Source organism: Pristis pectinata, chromosome 23 (genome assembly GCF_009764475.1).
Source record: "Pristis pectinata isolate sPriPec2 chromosome 23, sPriPec2.1.pri, whole genome shotgun sequence".
NCBI lineage: Eukaryota > Metazoa > Chordata > Chondrichthyes > Rhinopristiformes > Pristidae > Pristis > Pristis pectinata.
This window is the reverse complement of record NC_067427.1, coordinates 2,092,738-2,107,957: the sequence shown is the minus strand read 5'-3', so window position 1 is coordinate 2,107,957 and position 15,220 is coordinate 2,092,738. Positions and strand designations below refer to the sequence as shown.

Below are 15,220 nucleotides of genomic sequence, written 5' to 3'. Positions count from 1 at the left end.
TTCCTGTGCCATCAGCAAAAGTGAAAAACTTAAGTCATGCTTGAAATAAAAAAAATCCATCTCCCATTTGAATTCCCTATTGCAAATAAAAGGTCTGCCAAATCAAACCAGCAGCCTGTAGTGATTTCAACAGTGCTGCTGGTGTCTGTGGAAACCTGACCCTCTGTTCCCGTTTGAGGCACCAAGCTGCCAAGAATCAGAACTGAAAAACTGTGCGGCCCTCTTTAAAAACTTACTTCACCTCATCCAGTGAAACTAGTGTCACACCTTTGACAGATGCTGCCTGGAAATCAGCTTGTTTGTAATTGTAAAGCCTCACCGTAGAAATAAAAGGGATAATCAAAAATACTGCTGGTTGAAAATAGAATATTTGACTAAGTGAGCAGTTCTGTTGTACAACAACAAAGGGAGGCTATCCTGTAAACTTTCCATCACTCTGAAATGCTGAACAATTTTATTGAACAAAAAATACTGGTCAATTGCTTACCATGGATAGGAGTACAATGAGGCCTTAACTTCTCTGCCTGGTTGATAAGCGTTGTCTCATCTGCAGACAGCTTACTCTGCAATTGTTTGTCGTCCTTCAATGCTGCCCTCAACTGATCAACTTGTTGATGGTCAGAAGGGAAATCTTGGCCAGAGGTGGCAGTATTAACACTGTTGATCGATCCTGGCCGTTTTAGTGGAACAGGGAGACGAGACCTTGTACTGATCTGAATAAAATAAATGCAAAAAAAGGTTTTTTTGGTAAATTATGAAAGGAAAAACAATATTTTAAGAACTTATAATAAAAACAAAATGCTGGAACAATTCAGGTGGTCAGTACATCAGTGGGGAGGGGAACAGATCAAAGACCTTTCATCGGAACAGGAAAGAGGGGGAAAGTGTTTAAATTGAGGGGTGGGGGGGGAGTCATGAGGAAGTGGGAAGGATGGAGAGAATGAAGGGAAGGGTCAAAGAATAAGATTGATGAATTGGCACAAATGCTGCTTATGTCAACTGAGTGGTGAATGAGAAAGTGCCACAGTGGTGGTGGGAGGAGATGGAACAGTAAATTGGAGTTGCAGAGTGAGCAACTCCTGTGGATTGGTGAAAGGGGAGAAAGGGAATTGCATCTTGGTGGAACACTTTTAAATTTGTACATGTGCACCTCTCAAGATAGAGATCAATATTGAATTACTGCTTCAGTTCGATTTATTACAGACTCAGAACAATAACAACTCCACACTGAAGAATGCTCAAAATCACATTTCAAGGAGCAATTGGTTGAACCTATATAGCTGAATTCCAAGCTCCAGTCAGATGGGTATCCCATACAGTGAAGGAACATTATTCAGCAAATGGGAAACTGCCAAGGTTGCTTAGCAACAACTCATTAACAAAGAACAGGTAGATAACGGGCTGCCTTTTTATTAACTCTTAATTGGGTGTGAATTCTGATACCACATTACAGGCCAAGGTATGATCCATTATGGACGAGGTGTTTTCTAATCAGTGTCAGATGCCTCACTGATGAATTATGCCACAGAATTTTAGGTGGAGATAAACCATCTAAAAAGCCTCTAATTAAATGTTTAATAAAAAGGCACAAAGTATGTCAAAATATTACTTATCAATTGTTCCAAAAAAATGTCATTTCTTCCTGGTGCATTAAAATTACCAAGTTGTGGTTTCAGAGTAAAGTCTGATGCTTTCACATGGCAGAAGACCCTCAAAAGGGAAAACTATATCTGAAAAAAATTGCAAAGACGACAGGACTACCCACCAGAATTGCAGATGTAACAAATCGATTAGATACCTGTTCAGTGCTCCTTGCCTTGTGATTTCTAAACTCCGAAGGTTGTGACTGTGGCCATTTCGATTCCTGGAGCCCTTTACCCTCTTCTGTTTTAATTTCTTTTGTTCTCTTTTGATTGGCGGCTTCCAGATGCTCCTTCAAGTGTTCGATTTCCTTTGCCATGCTTACAATCAAGTCAGGGTTGAAACGTGCACCCTCGCCAGAGGAATTGAGCTCAATCTGCTGCTTCAGAAGGTCATGTGCCTTTCTCTGTTTCTTCAGTTTGATTTTTAACCTCAGAACAGTTTTCCTTAGACCACCTTTGCTCTCATCATCGACTTCTTCCTCGCCTTCATTCTCACTTATTGACACGTTCTCTCCAAGTTGATCTCGCAGTTGTGTTATTTCTGCTCTCAATTTCACAATTTCATTTCTACAAGTTTTATAAAACTAATGTTAACTGCTGACTTGTTGGTATAAAAACAATAAGTAAATAATACTGGGAAATCAAATTACGAAATACATACAGCATAATTACAGGTCATGTTAAATAAAATCACAATTAAATTCTAAATTACGAGCATAGATGCATAGCAATATCTTTTTCCCATTATTAAGCGATCCAATACCAGAGAGCATGCATTTAAGGTGAGAGGGGATAGGTTCAGAACAGACGTGAGGGGTACGTTCTTTTACTGAGCGAGTGGTGGGTGCCTGGAATGCATTAGGATAGGGTGGTGGAGGCAAATGCTTTGGGGGCTTTTAAGAGGGGCTTGGATGGACACATGAATGAGAGGAAAATAGAGGGATATGGGCATTCTGTAGGTAGGAGGGATTAGCTATGTCGGTACAACATTGTGGGCCGAAGGGCCTGTTCTGTGCTGTACTATTCTATGTTCTATAGACCAGTATCAAATGCTCAAAAGAATTTTTTCTTACAAAAACTACTAATCAACTCACTGATGCCAAGAATAATAAATGCAAGGGGAGAAATTAATCTCTTGTTGCTGGTACAAGAACTGAAATGTACTCACCTCTTGTACACTCAGTTCCCTTGACATCAAAGGCCACAAATGAATGCAGGTATTGGTGCTAGAGGCTGAAGCCTGGCCATCTGACAACAGCAATGAGAGTGGCTACCTGCACCAAGCTTGATTCAGATTAGCACGGTGTGACAGGATTTAGGTTGGCTTTTCATTTCATTCCCAAACAGCTTGCTAGGTAACAATTCATTAAGATAGATTGAGATATATAACCAACTGCCCCTTGGTGACTCTCAATTAGGTGTGAATTCTGATAGCATATTACAGGCCAAGGTATGATCCATTATGGATGAAGTGTTTTCTGATCAGTGTCAGATGCCTGACTGATGAATTGTGTCATCGAGCTTCAGGTGAAGACAAACCATCATAGTAAAACCCAAAAATTTAAATATTTGGAAATTTCCCCTTGGCCAAATTTTCAGGTGCTACTTTTTGCTCTCCATGCTTTGATTCCTAAATATAAAGATAACAAAATTTCTTCACCCTTTTTATACCACAGTAACATACACAGCCTAGTGAAAGCTTCAATTTAATTTCTAGCAGCAGTGGGAATAAGATGTCAAGTCAGAGAAAACATGCCAAGAATCAATTGGATTCAAAATTCAGCCAAGAAATGGCAGGGAATAGAGAGAAAGTCAGTCAAGCCAGAACTGAATGAAATTTTAGGCCTGTAATCAAATTATAGCACAGGAGGCGACCATTTGGCTCAATGACAGTGTCAGTCCTTCAGAAAGCAATCCAATTAATACCATTCCCCTACTCTTGCTCCATAAACCTGCAATTTTCTTCTTCTAAGAGTTGAATTAGTGCCATTTTGAAGAAGGGCTATTATTAAAAGAACCTGTGTGCAGATGATTTACAATAAAATATGAGCTCACTCAGAAACATTAGTGGCACATACCCCAGCGCAGTCACCGACGATACACCGTTCTTCTCCATCAGCCACCTTATTGTGCTAACTTCTTCCTCCATTTCATGATTTCTTGCCTCCATTTCATGCCACTGGCACTCAGTTATCTCCAGCTGAGCCTTGGCTTCTTGTAGCTGTCTACATTTGTCTTGCAATTCATAATTCATCTTGTTCAAGTCATCAAATAACTTTGTAGACTCTGAACTATTTCTATCAGCAGCAGAGACTCCAAACACCAAAGCAGAATCCAGCTTCCAATTTTCCTCTGTAGTAGTAGAAGCTTGCTGTGCTGGTACCATCTCTGCTGGTTCAACTTCAGGGACTGTCTGTATACATTTGTCACCTTTGGATGTACCCTGCATTTTGCCAAATCAAATAAGCACACTATGAGGAAGCAATTCAGTAGCTGTAAAAGTAATGAGGTATATAATACTGTTGGCATCAGATCTCAGGTTCAAAAGGGCAGCAGTATAATATTGCCAGTTTCACAGTGGTTATCACTCTCGAGAAAACACTGTCATCAAAGTGGTGGTGAGAGGTAGGGGGAAAATGGACTTAGATAATCATCCCTGCATTGTTCAAATGCACAGGGCACCCAGCTGTTACCCAGATCAGTTTCCTCCCTGAAAAGTGGTATTGCTGATGAAGGTTATAAAAGGGAATCTACTTACTGACTTGTGTTTCAGCAAATAATTCACATGTACAAAACTATTTCCTTAGGAACATCCCCTTTAACATGTACCTTAGTTTCAGACAATAAAAGGAGGACGAAGTAAAATTATGACATGCAGCTACATAGAAAATTGAAAGGCTTGGGCTGTTCAATTGTTCTTTTTGATAAAGTAACAAGGAACAACATTTGTGCTAATTGAGACAGTGGTGTGGAGGAACAAAGGGGCCTTGGAGTGCATGTTCAGAAGCCTTTAAAAGGTAACAGGAGGGATCAATAATGCGGTTAAAAAGCACACACGATGCTATATTTAATAGAAAGGCAAAACAAAGTATGTACACAAGGTTATGTTACAATAACACCAGTTGGGCCAAGGCTTTAAAACTGCATTCTATTCTAGTCACGTTACAAGGAAATGTGATTGTCACTGGAGGCTGCAGGGGGGACAGAAGGATTTTGCTAGAACAGGAATATTTTAAACCATGAGGAAAGATTGGATCGGGTGGGGTTGCATTTTGTTTGGAAGAGACAGCCATGGGGAGATTTAGTTGAAGTATATAAAATTGAAGAGTCTAAACTGAGTAAAAAGCAAACAGCTATTTGCTTCAACTAAAGAAAAATAAAAGTGGCATAAATTGTAAAGTTATTGGTGGAAGTATTAAAGAGGAGTCCAGGAAAAGGATATGGAATTTACTGCCTGAAAGAGAGTGGGTGAGGCAGAACCCTTCATCACATTTAAAGCAGGACTTGGATATGGATTTAGCACTGGGAAGCTGAGATTAGTCTGGGTGGTTCTTATTTGATAGACATGGACATGATCAGTGCAAATTTTCTATGATCCTATGAAAACCCAAATCCAATTCCGAATCTGTATCCATCCACACTGGAGTAGCCAAAACCAAAGCAAAATGAGCAAAACTAGAAATCCTTAAGAAACAGTCCTACCAAATTGTGGTCGTCAAGCTGGTTAATGCTTTGTGACAGCTCCTGAAGGCCTCCGTTTATTTTCATTGATTCTTCTTGTCGTTGATGAAGCAGCTATGAGACATGGAGCGGGATGAGACAAAAGAATGAAGTTTGAAGGAAAAAAAAGTGGATGTAAACAACAGCATATATAACTGAAGTATAAATGAAAGCATGTCTTGAATGCATAATGGATTCCAGAAGACCTGGAACAAAAAGTAACGAACAGATTTTTCAAGTCTTAAATTGAACATCCTGAAAAGACGCTTAAACATGTGAATAATTTTAAATTGACAATAAAGAATATAAACTAGTTATATTTATTGTTATATAATGGGAATTCATGCACTAAGTTTAGAGGAAATGCACAAAATACTCTGAAGATAATTAAACAGCCAAATTACAATTTAACAAAATTTATGATCTCTTAGTATTCACACACTTATCCATACCACAAGTAATGCCTGAATATACTTTCTATATCCAACTTAAGCTGCATTCTGAACCAAAATATTTTATACCACTTCAGCAGCTGTGCAGAACACTGGAAGCAAAAGTAGTTTTAGCTAAAGAATAATGTGAGGTGTGTTAAAGCAATTTCAGAGCAGTTTCTTAACCTTCACCTGTGCAGCCATCAATGGTTCCTCTTGTTTATCTTCGCTGTTGGAACAGAGAACAGAGTGCTCTGACATGCTAATTCTGTCTTGCGACTCCTGATTGTTGGCTTGCAATGCTTTCAGGGATTTCAGAAGTTCAATAACCTGGAATTTTATAGGAGGAACAAACAGGAAACAGGTGTTCTATTTTTGTTGTCTGCAGTATTATATATTTTAATTAAAAGAAACAAGATCTGTGTGAGGTGGGCAAATCAGATTGAAAATGTTCACCTTTTGTCGGAGCTCTGGAAGAGAAAGATTCACTATTTCCTGCTCCAAATCATCAAACTGGCCCAGGCAGATGCTGAGATATGAAGTCTGGTCTCCACAACTTGTAAAAGTGTTACCTAGAATATCAGAATGCAAGAAATTACAAGTGGCTATTGTACCCTTGTGCCTGATGTGTCATCCCATAAAATCATGGTTATCTTGATGCTATTTTCCTGCACCAACCCCATTTCCCTTAATATCCAAAAATTTATCAACCTTTGCCTTGATTACATCCAATGACTAAGAATCTACATCACCCATGGGTAGAGAATTTCAAACATTAATTTCTCTGAGTGAAGAAATGTCCTATGATCTGAATGGCCAACGTGAAGTTCAACTCCCTCACCAGGGAAACATCACCTCCTTATCTATTCCATGAAATCCTGGAAGAATTTTGCACATTTCAAAGAGACACATGTCATTGTTCTAAACTTGAGACTGGAAGTCCACCCTGCTTAACCTTTTTTCATATGGTAAATCTTTCATCCCATGAATCAAGATAATGAACCCTCACTGCCTTCCTTCCTAGAATGGGCAGACCAAACCAAGGAAACAATATTCCAGACAGTTGCTCAAGAGCCCTGGATAACCTGAGCAAGCAGTCTCCATCCTTGTGCTCAAATATTATTGCAACAATGGCTAACATACAGTTTCCCTTTCTAATTGCATGTGAGCTTTGTGTTTCCTGGGTTCCTCCAAACACCAACCAACACCTTTCAATCGCTCTCCATTTAAAGAACACCTTGCCTTTTTACTCTTGGTACCAAAGTGAAGGACATCATCTTTTTCCCGATATTATAGTCCCTCTGCCATGTTCTTGTCCATTTACTTAACCTGCCATTATTGCCCTGAAGCCTCTGCATCTTCCTCACAGTGACACTTCCACTTAGAAACTAGCGCACCAGTGAAGACAACTCTCAGTTCTGTGATTGGACAACATTTTACACTCACTGTCCTGAAACTGTGCATAATGTTACCAAATCTGGTGAACTCCATCTAATTGGGAGGTGACACAAGTGGCACAGCTGCTGCCTCACGGGTGCAGCAACCTGGGGTCAATCCTGACCTCTGGCGCTGTCCGTTGGAGTTGGCACATTATCCATGTTCTGGGTGCTCCAGTTTCACCCCACGTCGAAGACCTGTGGGTTGGTAGGTTAATTGGCCAATAAATTGCCCCTAATGTGCAAGTGGTAGAATTTGAGGGGAGTTGATGGCACCATACGGAGAAAATGGGATTAATGCAAGTGGGTGCTGGATGCCGTGGACTTTGTGGACCAAAAGGGCCTGTTTGTGCTTTAGTTCTATGATAAAATTTTTCTAAAACTTGTAGCTTTACAATTATTATCATTGATATACAATTCAACATTTGAACAGCACACCAAACAGGAAACATGTGCTGCATGTTGACAAGTTTCCTAAAGTACATCTTGGGCACATTGATGATACACATGACATGGGAAAAGGCAAAGGTGTACCCAAATCATTGGCTGCACCCACGCCACCAGCTCTAGCCTGCATCTGTCCAAGTCGCGATTGTAGCGAGACATTCCAGCGTCGGGCGTCTTCCAACTGGTGCCGCAGACACTCCATCTCACTAAAGTCAACCACATCTCCTTTGGAAACAGTGTCTGGGGAATAAAGTTTTAATAATCAAGTCAATATTTGCAGCTCAGGTACAGTCAGATGAAATTCTACAAAAGCAATAAAAAAAATTCCATTTTCCAAGTGGTACAATATTCTCTTCAAACTGCACCCAACTAGTGTGTTCCTTTCTTTAGGTAATACCTCAGAACGAATACAGTTAGGTACTAGAGGCAATGCAGAAGAGCCATTAAACTGATCTCAAATTTAAAAGGATCAAGTTACAAGGAAAGAGCAGTTTCCTAAACCATAAGGAGGCAGGAAAGAATCAAGAGAATGAACTGTAGGGAAAAAGCAGTAATGAAAACTACATTGAGGAAGCAGAACAAAGCATCAAGACAAATATCAGGAATTTCACGTTCATACAAGTGATAAATACATGGAATGGACTTTGAAAAGGGTATACAAAGAGAAAACAGGAATCATCTTGGAACAACTATTCCAATTCACCCTTTTTCTCCAATTTCCTCGAATGTGTTGTTGCCTCCCAACTGTGTCTGTCATACACGGAGCTCCTTGTTTGAATCATTCCGAAAGAGATTTACAGAGCAGCCACATGACCAAACCAGCTTTGATCAAAGGGTTACTGAAAGATATCTTAATTGACCTCCCAAATATATCCCTCCCAAACCAGTCTGCATTCACTGACGTGCTGAGCATGCCCTTTCCCATCCACCATCCAGTTGCTAGCCACCCCACTGCAGTCACAGCCAGACAACTACAGAATGGTCTCTGTTTGCACTCCTGCAAGGTTGCCACTGGTTTGTATCCTTGGAATCTACAACACCACCATGACCGACCATCGCTTCTTTCTCATCTACTTTCTAGCCAGATACATGACGCCAGTTTCCACTTCTACACAGATAACATCCAGCTCAGTGAGGGAATCTACAAAATTAAAAGCAAAAGGACGGGTGATTATACAGGGTAGCAAGATGGGTACCAGTGTCGGTCAGGAGAGGGAAGTTCATTCTAACATTAAGTATACATTGAATTAGAATTTGGCCAGGGAAAACTGGTAAAAAGGGCAAAATTGAACACCATCTCAATGCACACAGCACTTGTAATGGTAGGCAGATTAATGCCACAAGTAGGAATACATGAATAGGATCTATCTACCATTACAAAGACATGGATACAGAATAAACAAGATTGGGAATTAAATAGCCCAGAATACTGAAAAATGGAAAAGGAAGCAGGGTGGCCCTGATATTAAAGAATGAGATAAGGACAACAGTGGGGACAGATCTCTGCTCGGATAATGAAGGGAAGTCAGGAAGTGGTGGTAATACTCAGCAGATCTGGTTACATCTGTGGAAAGGCAAACTTCTTCCACAGATTCTTCCTGGCCTATTCAACATTTCCAGCATTTTGTGTTTTTATTTCAGATTTCCACCATCTACCTTTTATTTCCAAGCAGTAGTGAAGCTAAGCAACAGCAAAGAGTGGAAGACATTAGTCAGTGTGGTACATAGACCTCCAAACAGTAGTGGTAATGCACAACATAGTACACATCAGGAAACCGGAGGGGAATGCAACATGGGTTATACAATGATCATGGGGAACTAAAAAGTGACTGAACAAAGCAAATGAGCAGTAATAATCTGAAATGAGCCATTTAAGAAGGGCAATAGAGACAAATCAGGAAATTATAGGCTGGTGAGCCTTACATCAGTGGTAGGAAAATTACTGGAGAAGATTCTTAGTGATCAAATCTACCTGAATCTGGAAAAAGCAGACTTATTAGGGACAGTCAGCATGCTTTGTGGGGGGAGGGGGGGGGGAGATCACATCTTACAAATTTGAGTTTTGAGGAGATGACAAAGATGATTGGCGATGGTAGGGCAGTGAGTGTTGTACACGTAAATATTAGTAAAACTCTTGACAAGATCCCCCATGGTAGACTGATCCAGAAGATCCATGGAGACTTGGTAGACTGGATTCAAAACTGAATCTGAAATTGAACAGAAAACAGAGGGTAGTGGTGAAGTGATGTAATTCTGCATGGAAATCTGTGACCAGTGGTGTTCCAGTGCAATCACTGCTGGGACCTATATACAAATGATTTGGATGCAAAATGTAGGTGGACTGATGAGTAAGTTTGCAGATGTCATGAAAATTGGCAGAACTGTGGATAGTGGGGAAAGTTGTCAAAGGATTCAGCAGGATATACATCAGTTGTAAAAATGAGCAGAGAAATGGCAGATGGAGTTTAATCTGGTTGAGTGAGGTGTTGCACCTTGGGAGGTCAAATGCAAGAGGTAAGTACACAGTAAATTGATGAGGAGCATTGATGTACAGAGGGATATTGGGGTGAAAGCTATAGCTCCCCGAAAGTGGCAACACAAGTAGATCGGGTGATGAAGGCAGTGTACGGCAGGCTTGCCTTCAGTCGGGGTGTTGAATATAAAAGTTGGGAAGTCACTCTGCAGCGGTGTAAGACTTTGGTTAGGCAGTACTAGGAGTATTGTGTGCAGTTCTGGTCATTGCGTTACAGGAAGGATGTGGAGGCTTTGGAGAGGGTGCAGAATTCACAGGATGTTGGCTGGATTTGAGAGTATTAATTATAAGGAGAGGTTGGAAAAGCTTGGACTGTTTTCTCTGGAACGTCAGAGGCTGAAGGGAGATCTGATAGTAAATAAAATTATGAGATGCAATAGATAGGGTAGATAGTAGGTCTCTCTTTTTCCCAGGGTAGAAATGTCAAATGCTTGAGGGCATAGCTTTAGTGTGAGAGGGAGAAGGGTTAAAGGAGATTTACGAGGCATGTTTTTGTGTGAAAATACACAGAATGGTAGGTGCCTGAAACACACTGCCAGGAGGGGTGGTGGAAGCAGATACGACAACAACATTTAAGAGATATTTAGACAGGCACATGAACAGGCAGGGGATGGAGGGATACGGACCACGTGCAGGCAGATGGGATTAGTCTGGGTTGGCATTATGGTCAGTACTGACATTGTGACCAGAACACCTGTTCCTGTGCTGTACTGTTGTATATTTGATAGTGTGGAGGATGAATTCATGGAAAATAATATGACTGGTAAAGTCAACACAGATTTATGAAAACGAGGGATAGATTAGGGCAAACCAGTGGATGTAGCATACTTGCTCTTTCAGAAGTCCTTTGATAAAGGTGCCAAAATTAGAGCATGGGGGGGGGGGGGGGGGGGGTGAAATATGCTTGCCTAGATTAAGGACTAGTTAACAGATAGAAGACAGCAGGAATAAGGGGGTAATTTTCAGGCTGGAAGGCTACAACTTGTGGTTGCCACAGAGATCAGAACTGGGAGCAGAGCCACGTCAGTGATTTGGATGATGGGGAATCATGCACAAAAGATCTAGTCTTGTTAATGATACAGAAGACAGGGTTTAGTGAGGATTCAGGGGGACAAGACAGGCCAAGTGGCTGTGCAAGGACATGGCAGATGGAATATAATGTGGAAACATACGAGATCCTCCACTTTGGTAGAAATAAAAAGGCAGAGAGTACTTTTAACAAGACACAAGAGATTCTGCAGATGCTGGAATCTGGAGCAATGATGGAGGAAAATAGACCACATACTGTCCTGATAAAGCATACATGAAGCAACTTGAGCAATTCTCTACTCAAGAGGACTGCGGTGGCTCAGTAGCTATCAGAAGAGATTGACAGAATTTTAGATATTAAAGCAAATCAAGAAATATGGGGTTTGTGAAAAAGTTACACTTGTGGAAAAGATCAACCCTGATTTTATTGAATAGTGGACTAGGCACAGGGTCAAATGGCCTCCTCTGCTTTTGTGTTCTCTTCCACCTCCGAAACATCACCCAACTACATAAGTCTCAAGCTCACGTGCTGCTGAAACTCTCGTCCATGCCTTTGTGCTCTCTGGAGTTAACTATTCCAATGTTACTTGGGCCAGCCTCTATTGTACCTAAAGGGTAGATTTCATACCCAAGTCACCTGGATCTAATACTAGCAGCTGTATTTCCTGATCCAGAAAGGAAAAGTAAAATCCATATTTGCCAAATAGAATACAACTTCAAGCATCATGAATGGAATACTTCTAACATTCTTAAAATTCAAATCTTACCCAAGCTGGCTTCATTTTTAACACTATAATCCGTTACCTTCTGGTGAATTAGTCCAGTGATTCCACCAAGGTTAATTATTCTCCCTCAAATTACACTGCCTCAAATCAAACACAAGATTCCAGGTGGTGAGTGTGAAAAAGCACCCTCAAGATGAGCATGGTTAATTTTGTTTTCTCGCCCCAGAGACACAAGCTCAACAGCTCTGTCTGTATACTGACTTTGAGCAATTTGTATATCACTCAATTTTTTTTCCTCTTTCAAAGCAAAGATCAGCAAGATATACAATGATCCAATTGACAAATTTTAACTTCTCCACATTGAATTCCATCTCCCATAGTTTTGCTGATCTTTCTAAACTACATCACATCCTCTCCACAAAAATGCAATTCAGACAGGATAATTTCTTTTGAAGTCCTCTGTATCAAAAGAACCTCTTCAAACACTTTTTTTCTTAAATGAATCAAAATCTATTAATAGTTAAACTACATACTCAATTCCTGTTTATGATAAGCACTTCTGTTATTGAAAGCAGAAGTACCACCAACCATACAGAGGGTTTGGTCAAAGCACCTGCAGCAGAGTCTGTTCCTAGACCACATGACACTTTGCTTCATCGTAATCTGTTTCAGGAGGCTAAATTTAACAATTTCACCAAACCAATTTCGTGCCAATCACCCTAAATATGACTCACTGATCAGTTCTTTCATTCCTTGACTTCTCATTAACTGACGATTCACCATGGAAACACCAAAATAACAGAAATCAACATGAAGGACTGAGGAAGTGAATCCAGGGATGCAAGACTGCAGAAAAGTTGACTCAAGAGTACCAAAAAGTTTTTTTTAAAGCAGCAAATATGGTAAGGGACAAAACTTGTACATCAGAGTTATTAAAGGGCTATACCAGAATCCAGGCTCTAACTAATGCACTGAAAATAGATTTCTGAAGATCATATAATGAAAAAAAAGCATTTCCAGAAAGGTAAAACTTGGATTTCCTGCAGGTTTTGGGTTTCCTAAATTTTCGTGCACAAAGAGTTCAATCAACACTTGATATTGAAAAGTAGTAGGTTGCCTAGTTTCAGAGTACATTTAGGAACACGAAATGCAACATTATGAAAGGCCGTGCTCTTTTATTCAACTGATGTTAGCTCAACGATTTCAAAACCTCCTTGTGCATGAATTAAACATCGTACTGAAAGCAAAAGGTATCTCAACAGGCAATTTACTCCAAAAAGGCTGTACAAAAATACTTTTACAATGAATATCCATATATTAAAACAGAATATTAATTATGTCTTGAAAAATTAGAATCTGTAGTTAAACTTCATTGGCTTTTGCAAAACACTATTTATATCACAAATTGTATCAGCAGAAAAAACTTAAACACCATCCCATCAGGGATGACAAAAATACCATTTCTTAGCCTTTAAAAACAGAAAACTAAATAAATTATACCCAGCCTACTAATTAGCACCTGAACAGGATGGTGCCAATTTAATTACTCTTCCATTCATTTACTAACAATCCTGCATTAAAATGGTAAAGCTGTATTAACAACTCATTTCATATTTTTTAAAAAATCAACATGAAATAAAGGGAATGGGTCTTGAATTGGTAACTTTGCGATACAGCGTATCCTCATTCAATTCAAACACGGCTGCTTGAACCTTAATTCCATCTACCTGCTTTATGATCTTCATTAGCTGCACATAACAAAAATCTTAAAAAAAAAGTGAAGTCTTTAAGACGATGCCTCTCCCAATTGTATTCAGAGTAAAGACATTGCTTGGTTTAATAGTAAAACCATGCAGAATAAAACTCCGAATTTTATAGTTCAAGTTAGACAGCACAGTAACAGACCCTTCAAGCCCAGCTTGTCCATGCTGACCAAGGTGCCTTCCTGAGCCAGTCCCATTTGCCTGCATTTGGCCCATATCCCTCTAAATATTTTGCTATCTGTGTACCTGTCCAAATGTCTTTTAAACATTGTAAATATACCAATCCCTACCACTTCCTCTGGCAGCTCATCCCATATACCCACCATCATCTATGTGGAAAAACCTGCCCCTCAGGTCTCCTTTAAATCTTTCCCCTCTCACTTTAAATCAATGCCCTCTGGTTTTAGACTCCCCTACACTGGGATAAAGACACTGACCATTCACCTTATCGATGCTTCTCAGGATTTCCTAACCCTCTGTAAAGGCCACCCCTCAGCTTCCTCCACTTCAGGGAAAAAAGTCCCAGCCTATCCTCTCTCTCATAACTCAAGCCCTCCAGTCCCAGCAACACCCCTGTGAATCTTTTCTACGTCATCTCCAGTTTAATCGCATTTTTTCCTATAGTATGGTAACCAGAACTGCGTACAACATTTCAGCTGTGGTCTCACCAACATCCTGTAACAGCTGTAATGTGGCAACCCAACCCTTGTACGCAGTGCACTGTCCACTGAAGGCAAACGTGGCATACAGCTTCTTCATCATCTTGTCTACTTGTGTCGCCACTTTCAGAGAACCATGTACCCATACCCCTAGATCTCTCTGTTCTACAACACTCCAAGGTCCTGTCATTCAGTGTATGTGTCCTACCCCGGTTTAACTCCCTAAAATACATCACTTTTCACTCGTCCAAGTTAAATTCCATCTCCTATTCCTTGATCCACTTTCCCAGTTGATCTAGATCCTGTTGCAACCTTAGACAACGCTCTTCACTGTCCACCATTGCACCAATTTTGGTGCCATCCACAAACTTACTAATCATGCCCACCTATATTCTCATCCGAATCATTACTATGACTGATGATCTGTGGTAACGTAATTGATTTTACCCTGAGCAGATGGGTAGAAGTAACCAACTTCAGTGCCTGTGGGCAGGGAAGGAAGCTGAAGAGCTGGGTGAACGGCCTGTCTGTGCCACTACCTATCAGGTTCTAAGACTAAGAAACTGGTTTGCAGCCTAGGTCCACAATGCATTGGAATATTTCCATTGGTTTCCCACCTTTTCTTTTGGCATCCTGGATTTGTTGTTCCAAGTTCTTCTGCAGATCTCGATTGGTTTGAATGCTTTCCTCAAGTTGTTGTCGCAGCAGTTGAATGCCTGTCAGCTCCATCTGCAAGGCTTGGATGCGATTGCGACTGAACAAGAAATATGGTTAAGCAACATCATGGGAAACCGAGCTAACAAAGCATCTCATACAACTAAATTTTAAGAATCC

General features: G+C 40.4%; 1 protein-coding gene across 11 annotated transcripts in view; it reads right to left on the bottom strand.

The window, feature by feature from the left end:
* Positions 1-15,220, bottom strand: part of cdk5rap2 (CDK5 regulatory subunit associated protein 2) — a 121,394-nt gene that overhangs the window by 38,516 nt on the left and 67,658 nt on the right. For all 11 annotated transcript variants that reach the window (XM_052037133.1, XM_052037124.1, XM_052037122.1 and 8 more), the window contains 8 exons: positions 15,004-15,140; positions 7,765-7,917; positions 6,251-6,366; positions 5,987-6,124; positions 5,346-5,438; positions 3,722-4,086; positions 1,799-2,210; positions 488-713 (listed from right to left, as the gene is read on the bottom strand). In XM_052037133.1, the coding sequence (XP_051893093.1) occupies positions 488-713; positions 1,799-2,210; positions 3,722-4,086; positions 5,346-5,438; positions 5,987-6,124; positions 6,251-6,366; positions 7,765-7,917; positions 15,004-15,140 (1,640 nt within the window). The remainder of the gene's footprint in view (positions 1-487; positions 714-1,798; positions 2,211-3,721; positions 4,087-5,345; positions 5,439-5,986; positions 6,125-6,250; positions 6,367-7,764; positions 7,918-15,003; positions 15,141-15,220) is intronic.